Source organism: Salvelinus sp. IW2-2015, unplaced genomic scaffold (assembly GCF_002910315.2).
Source record: "Salvelinus sp. IW2-2015 unplaced genomic scaffold, ASM291031v2 Un_scaffold4509, whole genome shotgun sequence".
NCBI lineage: Eukaryota > Metazoa > Chordata > Actinopteri > Salmoniformes > Salmonidae > Salvelinus > Salvelinus sp. IW2-2015.
The window spans coordinates 51,266-63,742 of NW_019945779.1; the positions used below are offsets into that span (position 1 = coordinate 51,266).

General features: G+C 43.7%; 1 protein-coding gene across 1 annotated transcript in view; it reads left to right on the forward strand.

Moving 5' to 3' along the window:
• Positions 1–4,111: 4,111 nt before the first annotated feature.
• Positions 4,112–12,477, forward strand: part of LOC112077388 (epidermal growth factor receptor kinase substrate 8-like protein 2) — a 13,285-nt gene continuing 4,919 nt past the window's right edge. Inside the window, exons 1-3 of the mRNA XM_070441671.1 lie at positions 4,112–4,138; positions 6,751–6,775; positions 11,432–11,508. Coding sequence (XP_070297772.1) covers positions 4,112–4,138; positions 6,751–6,775; positions 11,432–11,508 — 129 coding nt within the window. The remainder of the gene's footprint in view (positions 4,139–6,750; positions 6,776–11,431; positions 11,509–12,477) is intronic.

Here is a 12,477-nt window from a genome sequence, read left to right on the forward strand (position 1 = left end):
ATAGGGAATGGACCCTGGTTAATAGCAGTCACTATATAGGGAATGGACCCTGGTATATCAGGCACTATATAGGGAATGACCCTGGTTAATAGCAGGTCACTATATAGGAATGGACCCTGGTTAATATCAGGTCACTATATAGGGAATGGACCCTGGTTAATAGCAGGTCACTATATGGGAATGGCCCTGGTTAATAGCAGGTCACTTATAGGAATGGACCCTGTTAATAGCAGGTCACATATATAGGGAATGGACCCTGGTTAATAGCAGGTCACTATATAGGGAATGACCCTGGTTAATAGCAGGTCACTATATAGGGAATGGACCCGGTTATAGCAGGTCACTATATAGGGAATGGGGGCCTTTTGGGATCCTGACAATGTCATGTTAACCATCTGTCAAAACAAATTAAATCAAGCTTTATTTATTATACAGTACATTTCAACATGGATGCAACGCAATGTGCTTCCCAGGTAAAAACAGAGATAAACAAATAAAGAAAAAAACATTAAAATGAGGCACCAACACAAACATCAGAGGATTAAAAACTAAAGAATAACAACAATAACTGAAGGACTAATAACACCCCGAGGAAAAGCAAAACTAAAAATGTGTTGTTTTAATATCTCTTTCAATATGTCCATAGTTTCGTCCCCCCTCGGTTCTTGCAGATCTTCTCGGGCTTTGGGATAGTTATAAGGCTGTCTCTCCATGCCTCTTGGTCCTAGGCTTTGGGATTGTTAAAAGGCCAGAGGACCTGAGGGACCTACTGGGTACATAACTTAAAGCATGTCTGACATGTATTGAGGTGCACAATTGTGGATTGATTTAAAGTTCAATAGAATAATCTTAAAATGTATTCTAGAACTCACAGACAGCCGGTGCAGAGACCTTAAAACCGGTGTAATGTGTTCTGTCTGGTCTGTCTGGTCTTGGTCAGTACCCACTCTGCAGCATTCTGTATGTTTTACAGTTGACCAATGGCTTTCTTGGGTAGACCAGACAGGAGAGCATTACAGTAGACACGCCTGCTTGTAATAAAAGCATGGATGAGTCTCTCTGTATCAGCCTGAGAGAGAAACGGCCACACCTTGGCAATGTTCCTCAGGTGGTAAAAAGCTATCTTGGTCACATTCCTAATGTGTGATTAGAAATTAAGTTCAGAATCTAAAATGTCACCTAGGTTTTTATCTTTATTGCCTGTGAATTAAAATGTGCAGTCAGATTCTCTCTCTGTGCTTTGGTTCCAACAATTAATGCTTCGGTCTTGTCTTGATTTAGCTAGTTGTGCGCCATACAACTATTTAAATCACTTATAAAGTCTAATAATTTATCTGTGGAGCTAAAATCCTCTGGTGACACAGAAATGTAAAGTTGTGTATCGTCTGCATAGCAGTGGAAATCAATGTTGTGCTTTCTGATAACGCTGCCAAGGGGTTAACATATACACTGAGTGCACAAAACATTATAAACACCTGCTCTTTCCATGACAGAGACTGACCAGGTGAAAGCTATGATCCCTTATTAATGTCCCCTGTGAAATCCACTTTAATCAGTGTAGATGAAGGGGAGGAGATAGGTTAAAGAAGGATTTTTAAGTCTTGAGACATGGATAGTGTATGTGCCATTCAGAGGGTGAATGGGCAAGACAATATATTTCAGTGTCTTTGAACGGGGTATGGTAGTAATCAAATGTATTTATATAGCCCTTCTTACATCAGCTGATATCTCAAAATGGTCGAGAAGAATTATTATTAGTAAAAACAATTATTAATAGTAAAACGAGCCCTTCTGGTATTTCTAATGACCTTGTTTTATACGCCAAGTTGCTCTCTCAAAATATCATAATGGACTTTCTCTTGATTAGTTTCTTCACTCATCCAAGGGGCTGTCCGTTTGCTATGTCATCAATAGTTGGCCTTTATTTGCTAAATAATCAGACATACCATCTTGAATTACCAGTGACCTTCTTTTTCCTTGAAGTCATTTTTTGACAAATCATATGATTTGGTGACACTTTTGTGATTTTTGTGGAGGTGTTGGTGCTTGAAGTGGAGGCAGGGATTGTTACCAGAAAAGTTTGTTGTGGTTCTGTAGTCCTATACAATTGTTATTCAGCACTGACCGTGCACTGACACACCCCCTACAGGCAAAGATGCTCCATGCAGACATCGACAGTGCCCTGGGTGACAACACATGTTTATACTGACTAAGCTCTGTCTCTCTCTGTGTCTCTCTGTGTCTCTCTGTCTCTCTCTGTCTCTCTGTCTCTCTGTCTCTCTCTGTCTCTCTGTCTCTCTGTCTCTCTGTCTCTTCTCTGTCTCGCTCTTCGCTCTGTCGCTCTGTCTCTCTGTCTCTCTCGTCTCTCTGTCTCTCTCTGTCTCTGTCTCTCTGTCTCGCTCTGTCTCTCTGTCTCTCTCTCTCTCTGTCTCTCTGTCTCTCTGTCTCTCTGTCTCTCTGTCTCTCTGGCAGGCAGAGATGGTCCATGCAGACATCGACAGTGCCCCTGGTGACAACAAACATGGGAGAAGATGCGACCACAGACCTTGAAGTAAGAACCTTATTCCTAACGGGGTGCCCCCCCCCCCCCGTAAACCACCGTGATTAAAACCCTCCTCCTTTCAGGGTGAACAGGAAAAGATGAAGCGCCACAGAGAGACCATCACCCCGCCTCCTCGGCCCCTAAAGGCCCGACCCCAGGAGGCGCGTGGCTGCCATGAACAGCAGGGTAAGACCTATACCACACACACATTACAGAGAGAGAGAGAGAGAAAGACACACACACCACACACACATTACACAGAGAGAGAGAGAAAGACACACACACCACACACACAAACACATTACACACAGAGACACACACACATTACACAGAGAGAGAGAGAGAAAGACACACACACACACACCACACATTACACAGAGAGAGAGAGAAACACACACACACACACACACACACACACATTACACACAGAGAGAGACACACATACACAACACACACCTTACACAGAGAGAGAGAAGAGAGACATACACACACACACACACACACACACACACACACACACACACACACACACACACACACACACACACACACACCACACACCACACCTTACACAGAGAAGAGAGGAACACACACACAACACACACACAACACACACACACACACACACACACACACACACACACACACACACACCTTACACAGAGAGAGAGAGAGAGAGACACACACCACACACCACACACACACACACACACACACACACACACCACACACACACACACACACACCTTACCAGAGAGAGAGAGAGACACACACACACCACACACACACACACACACACACACACACACACACACACACACACACACACACACACACACCACACACACACACACACACACACACACACAACACACACACACACACACACACACCTTACACAGAGAGGAGAGAGACACACACACACACACACACCCACCACACCACACACACACACACACAACACACACACACACACACAACACACACACCACACACACACACACACACACACACACCACACACACTTACACAGAGAGAGAGAGAGAGACACACACATACACACACCTTACACAGAGAGAGAGAGAGAGAGAGAGACACCACACACACACACACATTACACAGAGATAGAGAGAGAGACACACACACACACAGCATAATCCAATTTTAAAAAATAAATTTTATTGGTCACCTACACATACAGTGCCTTGAAAAGTATTCATCCCCCTTGGCGTTTTTCCTATTTTATTGCATTACAACCTGTCATTTACATATTTATTTTTGGATTTCGTGTAATGGGAATACACAAAATAGTCAAATTGGTGAAGTGAATAAAATAACTTTTTTAAAAATGTTTTTTAAAAATGTATATGTATTCACCACTTTGCTATGAAGTCCCTAAATAAGATCTGGTGCAACCAATTACCTTCAGATGTCACATAATGAGTTAAATAAAGTCCACCTGTGTGCAATCTAAGTGTCACTGATCTCAGTATATATATACATCTGTTATGAAAGGCCCCAGAGTCTGCAACACCACTAAGCAAGGGGCACCACCAAGCAAGCGTCACCATGAAGACCAAGGAGCTCTCCAAACAGGTCAGGGACACAGTTGTGGAAAGACAGATCAACATCCACGGGCACCATTAAATCCATTATTAAAAAATACAAAAATGGTCTAGGGCACTGCATCGCAGCGCTAGCGGTGCCACCAGAGACTCTGGGTTCGCGCCCAGGCTCTGTCGCAGCCGTCCGTGGGGCGACGCACAATTGGCCTAGCGTCGTCCGGGTTAGGAGGGTTTGGCCGGTATGGATATCCTTGTCCCATCGCGCACCAGCGACTCCTGTAGCGGGCCGGGTGCAGTGCAAGGTTGCCGGTGCACGGTGTTTCCTCCGACACATTGGTGCGGCTGGCTTCCGGGTTGGATGGCGCGTGGTTAAAGAGCAGTGCGCTTGGTTGGGTTGTGTTTCGCAGGACGCATGGCTCTTGACCTTCATATCTCTATGGGAGTTGTAGCGATGGACAAGATAGGTGATTACTAACAATTGGATACCACGGAATTGGAGAAAAAGGGGTACATTTTTTTATAAAATGGAAAGATATGGCACCACAACAAACCTGCCAAGAGAGAGCCGCCACCAAAACTCACGGACCAGGCAAGGAGGGCATTATCAGAGAAGCAACAAAGAGACCAAAGATAACCTGAAGGAGCTGCAAAGTCCACAGCGGAGATTGGAGTATCTGTCCATAGGACCACTTTAAGCCGTACACTCCACAGAGCTGGCTTTATGGAAGAGTGCCAGAAAAATAGCCATTGCTTAAAGAAGAAAATTAGCAAACACGTTTGGTGTTTGTCAAAAGGCATGTGGGAGACTCTCCAAACATTAGGAAGAAGGTACTCTGGTCAGATGAGACTAAATGTATATTTTTGGCCATCAAGGAAAATGCTATGTCTGGCACAAACCAACACCTCACATTCCCCCGAGAACACCATCCCCATAGTGAAGCATGGTGGTGCAGCATCATGCTGTGGGATGTTTTGTCATCGGCAGGGACTGAGAAACTGGTCAGAATTGAAGGAATGATGGATGGCGCTAAATACAGAGAAATTCTTGAGGGAAACTGTTAGGAATTTTGTTAATAAATAGTTAAAACAAATTCTAGCTTAGATAAAACTATAACTAATTGAACTCGCACGCCTGTGAAAAGAGATTTGTGTTGTGGGTTATAAAGTAAGCAGAAAGGGTCGTTAAACTCTGGTTGAAATGACCCAACTTAGCCCTGAGATGTTTAATAAGGCTGTGGGTCACTTTTTAGGTCTCATATCTTGAGTGTCTGCTAAAGTGGTAATAAATTATGTGAGCCTTCAGGATAATTGATTACATTGTGTGTCATGTGTGTGCTGTGAAGTTGGAATGAACTTTTGAACCTTTTCTATTTTCAGGACAATGAGACTTTTCTGTAACCTATGACATCATATCTTGTATATAAACCTGTGTTTATGATCAAATGGCAGCGTGCTCCGAGAATAAACACTATTATCTAATTTTAATAAGACTGTATCCTGTCTATTTATGTTAATAAGTATCTTACAAATTCTTATAAATAGACAGATTGAATTTAATTAATGAGTATATTAGAGGAATTATTTAATTCCACTAACAGAAACTTGCTTCAGTCTTCCAGAGATTTGAGACTGGGATGAAGGTTCACCTTCCAGCAGGACAATGACCCTAAGCATACTGCTAAAGCAACACTTGAGTGGTTTAAGGGGAAACATTAAATGGTCTTGGATGGCCTAGTCAAAGCCCAGACCTCAATCCAATTGAGAATCTGTGGATGATTTAAAGATTGCTGTACACCAGCGAACCATACAACTTGAAGGAGCTGAGCAGTTTTGCCTTGAAGAATGGGCAAAAATCCAGTGGCTAGATGTGCCAAGCTTATAGAGACATACCCGAAGAGACTTGCAGCTGTAATTGCTGCAAAAGGTGACTCTACAAGTACTGTCTTTGGGGGTGAATAGTTATGCACGTTTAATTTTCTGATTTTTTGTCTTATTCTTGTTTGTTTCACAATAAAAAAGATGTTGCATCTTCTTGTTGTGTAAATCAAATGATACAAACCCCCAAAAATCTATTTATTTCAGGTTGTAAGGCAACAAAATAGGAAAAATGCCAAGGGGGTGAATACCTTCGCAAGCCACTGTATTTAGCAGATTTTATTTGGGTGTAGCGAAATGCTTGTGTTTCCTAGTTCAACAGTGCAGTAATATTTAACAATACACAACAAAACACACACATCTAAAGCAAAAGAATGGAATTAAGAAATATATAAATATTAGGACAAGCAATGTCGGCGTGTCATTGACAAAATACAGTAGAATAGAAGACAGTATGTATAACATATGAGATGAGTAAACAGTATGTAAACATTATTAAACTGACTAGTTTCCATTATTAAAGTGACCAGTGATTCCATGTCTATGTATAGAGGGCAGCAGCCTCTAAGGTGGAGGGTGGGTAACATTATTAAAGTGCCAGTGATTCCATGTCTATGTATAGAGGGCAGCAGCCTCTAAGGTGGAGGGTGGAGTAACATTATTAAAGTGACCAGTGATTCCATGTCTATGTATAGAGGGCAGCAGCCTCTAAGGTGGAGGGTGGAGTAACATTATTAAAGTGACCAGTGATTCCATGTCTATGTATAGAGGGCAGCAGCCTCTAAGGTGCAGGGTGAGTAATATTATAAAGTGACCAGTGATTCATGTCTATGTATATGGCAGCAGCCTTAAGGTGGAGGTGGAGTACATTATTAAAGTGGCCAGTGATTCCATGTCTTGTATAGAGGGCAGCAGCCTCTAAGGTGAGGGTGGAGTAACATATTAAATGACCAGTGATTCCATGTCTATGTATATAGGGCAGCAGCTCTAAGGTGGAGGGTGGAGTAACATTATTAAAGTGACCAGTGATTCCATGTCTATGTATATAGGGCAGCAGCTCTAAGGTGAGGGTGGAGTAACATATTAAAGTGCCAGTGATTCCATGTCTATGTATAAGGGGCAGCAGTCTCTAAGGTGCAGGGTGGAGTAACATTATTAAAGTGACCAGTGATCATGTCTATGTATAGAGGGCAGCAGCCTCTAAGGTGCAGGTGGAGTAACATTATAAAGTGACCAGGATTCCATGTCTATGTATAGAGGCAGCAGCCTCTTAAGTACAGGGTGGAGTAACATTATTAAAGTGACCAGTGATTCCATGTCTATGTATAGGGCAGCAGCTCTAAGGTGGAGGGTGGAGTAACAGATTAAAGTGACCAGTGATTCCATGTCTAGTATTAGAGGAGCAAGCCTCTAAGGTGCAGGGTGAGTAACATTATTAAAGTGACCAGTGATTCCATGTCTATGATAAGAGGCAGCAGCCTCTAAGGTGGAGGGTGGAGTAACATTATTAAAGTGGCCAGTGATCCATGTCTATGTATAGAGGGCAGCAGTCTCTAAGGTACAGGGTGGAGTAACATTATTAAAGTGACCATGATTCCATGTCTATGTATTCAGGGCAGCAGCCCTAGGTGGAGGTGGGTAACATTATTAAAGTGGCCAGTGATCCATGTCTATGTATATAGGGCAGCAGCTCTAAGTGCAGTGTGAGTAACATTATTAAAGTGGCCAGTGATTCCATGTCTATGTATAGAGGCAGCAGCCTCTAAGGTGCAGGTGGAGTAACATTATTAAAGTGGCCAGTGATTCCATGTCTATGTATAGAGGGCAGCAGTCTCTAAGGTACAGGGTGGAGTAACATTATTAAGTGACCAGTAGTCCATGTCTATGTATTCAGGGCAGTAGCCTCTAAGGTGGAGGGTGGAGTAACATTATTAAAGTGGCCAGTGATTCCATGTCTATTATAGAGGGCAGCAGTCTCTAAGGTGGAGGGGAGTAACATTATTAAAGTGACCAGTGATTCATGTCTATGTATAGAGGGCAGCCTCTAAGGTGGAGGTTGAGTAACATTATTAAAAGGCCAGTGATTCCATGTCTATGTATAGAGGGCAGCAGCCTCTAAGGTGGAGGTGGAGAAACATATTTAAAGTGACCAGTTATTCCATGTCTATGTATAGAGGCAGCAGCCTCTAAGGTGGAGGGTGGAGTAACATTATTAAAGTGGCCAGTTATTCCTGTCTAGTATAGAGGGCAGCAGTCTCTAAGGTGGAGGGTGAGAGTAACATTATTAAAGTGGCCAGTGATTCCATGCTATGTATAGAGGGCAGCAGCCTCTAAGGTGGAGGGTGGAGATACATTATTAAAGTGTGATTCCATGTCTATGTATAGAGGGCAGCAGCCTCTTAAGTGCAGGGGGAGTAACATTATTAAAGTGACCAGTGATTCCATGTCTATGTATAGAGGCAGCAGTCTCTAAGGTGGAGGGTGGAGTAACATTATTAAAGTGGCCAGTGATTCCATGTCTATGATTAGAGGGCAGCAGCCTCTAAGGTGGAGGGTGGAGTAACATTATTAAAGTGACCAGTGATTCCATGCTATGTATAGAGGCAGCAGCCTCTAAGGTGGAGGTGGAGTAACATTATTAAAGTGGCCAGTGATTCCATGTCTATTGTATAGAGGGCAGCAGTCTCTAAGGTGGAGGGTGGAGTAACATTATTAAAGTGACCAGTGATTCCATGTCTATGTATAGAGGACAGCAGCCTCTAAGGTGCAGGGTGAGTAACATTTATAAAGTGGCCAGTGATTCCATGTCTATGTATAGAGGGCAGCAGCCTCTAAGGTGCAGGGTAACATTATTAAAGTGACCAGTGATCCCATGTCTATGTATAGAGGGCAGCAGCCTCTAAGGTGGAGGGTGAGTAACATTATTAAAGTGACCAGTGATTCCATGTCTATGTATAGAGGGCAGCAGCCTCAAGGTGCAGGGTGGAGTAACATTATTAAGTGGCCAGTGATTCCATGTCTATGTATAGAGGGCAGCAGCCTCTAAGGTGCAGGTGGAGTAACATTATTAAAGTGACCAGTGATTCCATGTCTATGTATAGAGGGCAGCACCTCTAAAGTGCAGGGTGGAGTAACATTATTAAAGTGGCCAGTGATTCATGTCTATGTATACGGGTCAGCAGCCTCTAAGGTGCAGGGTGGAGTAACATTATTAAAAAGGCAGTGATTCCATGTCTATGTATAGAGGGCAGCAGCCTCTAAGGTGCAGGGTGGAGTAACATTATTAAAGTGACCAGTGATTCCATGTCTAGTGTATAGAGGGCAGCAGCCTCTAAGGTGGAGGGTGGAGTAACATTATTAAAGTGACAGTGATTCCATGTCTATGTATATAGGCAGCAGCCTCTAAGGTGGAGGTGGAGTAACATTATTAAAGTGACAGTGATTCCATGTCTATGTATAGAGGGCAGCAGCCTCTAAGGTGTGAGGTGGAGTAACATATAAAGTGGCCAGTGATTCCATGTCTATGTATAGAGGACAGCAGCCTCTAAGGTGCAGGGTGGAGTAACATTATTAAGTGTGATTCCATGTCTATGTATAGAGGGCAGCAGCTCTAAGGGAGGGTGAGTAACATTATTAAAGTGACCAGTGATTCCATGTCTATGTATAGAGGGCAGCAGCCTCTAAGGTGCAGGTGGAGTAACATATTAAAGTGGCCAGTGATTCATGTCTATGTATAGAGGACAGCAGCCTCTAAGGTGGAGGTGGAGTAACATATTAAAGTGACCAGTGATTCCATGTCTATGTATAGAGGGCAGCAGCCTCTAAGGTGGAGGGTGGAGTAACATTATTAAAGTGACCAGTGATTCCATGTCTATGTATAGAGGGCAGCATCTCTAAGGTGCAGGGTGGAGTAAACATTATTAAAGTGTGATTCCATGTCTATGTATAGAGGGCAGCACCTCTAAGGTGCAGGGTGGAGTAACATTATTAAAGTGTGATTCCATGTCTATGTATAGAGGGCAGCAGCCTCTAAGGTGCAGGGTGAGTAACATTATTAAAGTGCCAGTGATTCCATGTCTATGTATAGAGACAGCAGCCTCTAAGGTGGAGGGTGGGTAACATTATTAAAGTGACCAGTGATTCCATGTCTATGTATAGAGGGCAGCAGCCTCTAAGGTGCAGGGTGGAGTAACATTATTAAAGTGACCAGTGATTCCATGTCTATGTATAGAGGCAGCAGCCTCTAAGGTGCAGGGTGGAGTAACATTATTAAGTGTGATTCCATGTCTATTATAGAGGGCAGCAGCACTCTAAGGTGCAGGGTGAGTAACATTATTAAAGTGGCCAGTGATTCCATGTCTATGTATAGAGGGCAGCAGCCTCTTAAGGTGCAGGTGGAGTAACATATTAAAAGTGGCCAGGGATTCCATGTCTATGTATACGGTCAGCAGCCTCTAAGGTGCAGGGTGGTAACATTATTAAAGTGACCAGTGATTCCATGTCATGATATAGAGGGCAGCAGCCTCTAAGGTGGAGGTGGGAGTAACATTATAAAGTGGCCAGTGATTCCATGTCTATGTATATAGGCAGCAGCCCTAAGGTGCAGGGTGGAGTAACATTATTAAAGTGGCCAGTGATTCCATGTCTATGTATATAGGGCAGCAGCCTCTTAAGGTGCAGGGTTGAGTAACTGGGTGCTATCTGGCTAGTGATGGCTATTTAACAGTCTGATGGCCTTGAGATAGAAGCTGTTTTTCAGTCTCTCGGTCCCTGCTTTGCTGGACCTGTACTGACTTCGCCTTCTGGATGATAACGGGGTGAACAGGCATGGCTTGGTGGTTGTTGTCTTTTATCTTTTTGGCCTTCCTGTGACATCGGGTGGTGTAGGTGTCCTGGAGGGCAGGTAGTTTGCCCCGGTGATGCGTTGTGCAGACCTCACTACCCTCTTAGAGCCTTGCGGTTGTGGCGGTGCCGTTGCCGTACCAGGCTGATACTGAAAGGATGCCTTCAATTGTGCATCTGTAAAAGTTTGTGAGGGTCCTATGGGCCAAGTCGAATTCTTCAGCCTCCTGAGGTTGAAGAGCGCTGTTGCGCCTTCTTCACCACACTGTCTGTGTGGGTGGATCATTTCAGTTTGTCAGTGATGTGTACGCCGAGGAACTTAAAGCTTTTCACCTTCTCCACTGCGGCCCCGTCGAGGTAAATGGGGGCGTGCTCCCTCTACTGTCTCCTAAAGTCCACAATCAGCTCCTTTGTTTGTTGACATTGAGGGAGAGGTTGTTTTCCTGGCACCACTCCGCAAGGGCCTTCACACTGACGCACCGATATACACAAACACACACACACACACACACACACACACACACACACATTATTATAACCATGATTAAGTGTTATCGTTGTTGTGGTTGAATATGAATAAATAAAGCTCTGTCTGTGTGTCTGTTAGATGTGGAAAGACGAGGTTCCGCGCAGCAGGACCCAGAGTCCCACGAGAAGCTGGCCCAACGCATTGAGAAGGACGTGGTGAGTAACCTACATACTGATGTACTTCCTCGCTGAGACACGTCTCTGTCGTCCTGCGACGTCTCTGTCGTCCTGCGACGTCTCTGTCGTCCTGCCGAAAGTCCGTCATTACTGCCTCCCTTTTTTAAATCTCTTTTACCACCTCTAATCTATACTGAACAAAAAATAGAAACACAACAGTTAACAGTTCATAAAAGGAAATCAGTCAATTTAAATAAATAAATTAGGCCCTAATCTATGGACTTCACATGACTGTCGGTCACATATCTTAAAAAAAAAAAAAAAAAGTATGGGCGTGGATCTGAAATCCAGTCAGTATCTGGTGTMACCACCATTTGCCTCATGCAGTGTGACACATCTCCTTCGCATAGAGTTGATCAGGCTGTTGATTGTGGAACATTTTCAGCTTCCAGGAATTGTGTACAGATCCTTGCGACATGGGGGCTGTGCATTATCATGCTGAAACATGAGATGATGGCGGCGGATGAATGGCACCACAATGGGATCTCAAGATCTCGTCATTGTATTTCTCTACATTCAAATTGCAATCGATAAAATACAATTGTCCGTAGCTTATGTGTGTCCATACCATAACCCCACCCCACTGCGGTTGTGAGGCCGGTTGGACGTACTGCCAAATTCTCTAAAACGACATTATGGTAGAACGGCTTATGGTAGAGAAATTAAAATTTAATTATCTGGCCACAGCTCTGGTGGAAATTCCTGCATTCAGCATGCCAGTTGCTGCTCCCTCAAAACTGTGGCACAGCGGTRTAAGGCAAATTTGTTTACATCCCTGTTAGTGACATCTGTGGCGTTGTGTTGTCTGACAAAACTGCACATTTTTTGAGTGGCTTTTTATTGTCCCCAGCACAAGGTGCACCTGTGTAATGATCGTGCTGTTTAATCAGCTTCTTGATATGCCACACCTGTCAAGTGGATGGATTATCTTGGCAAAGGAGAAATGCT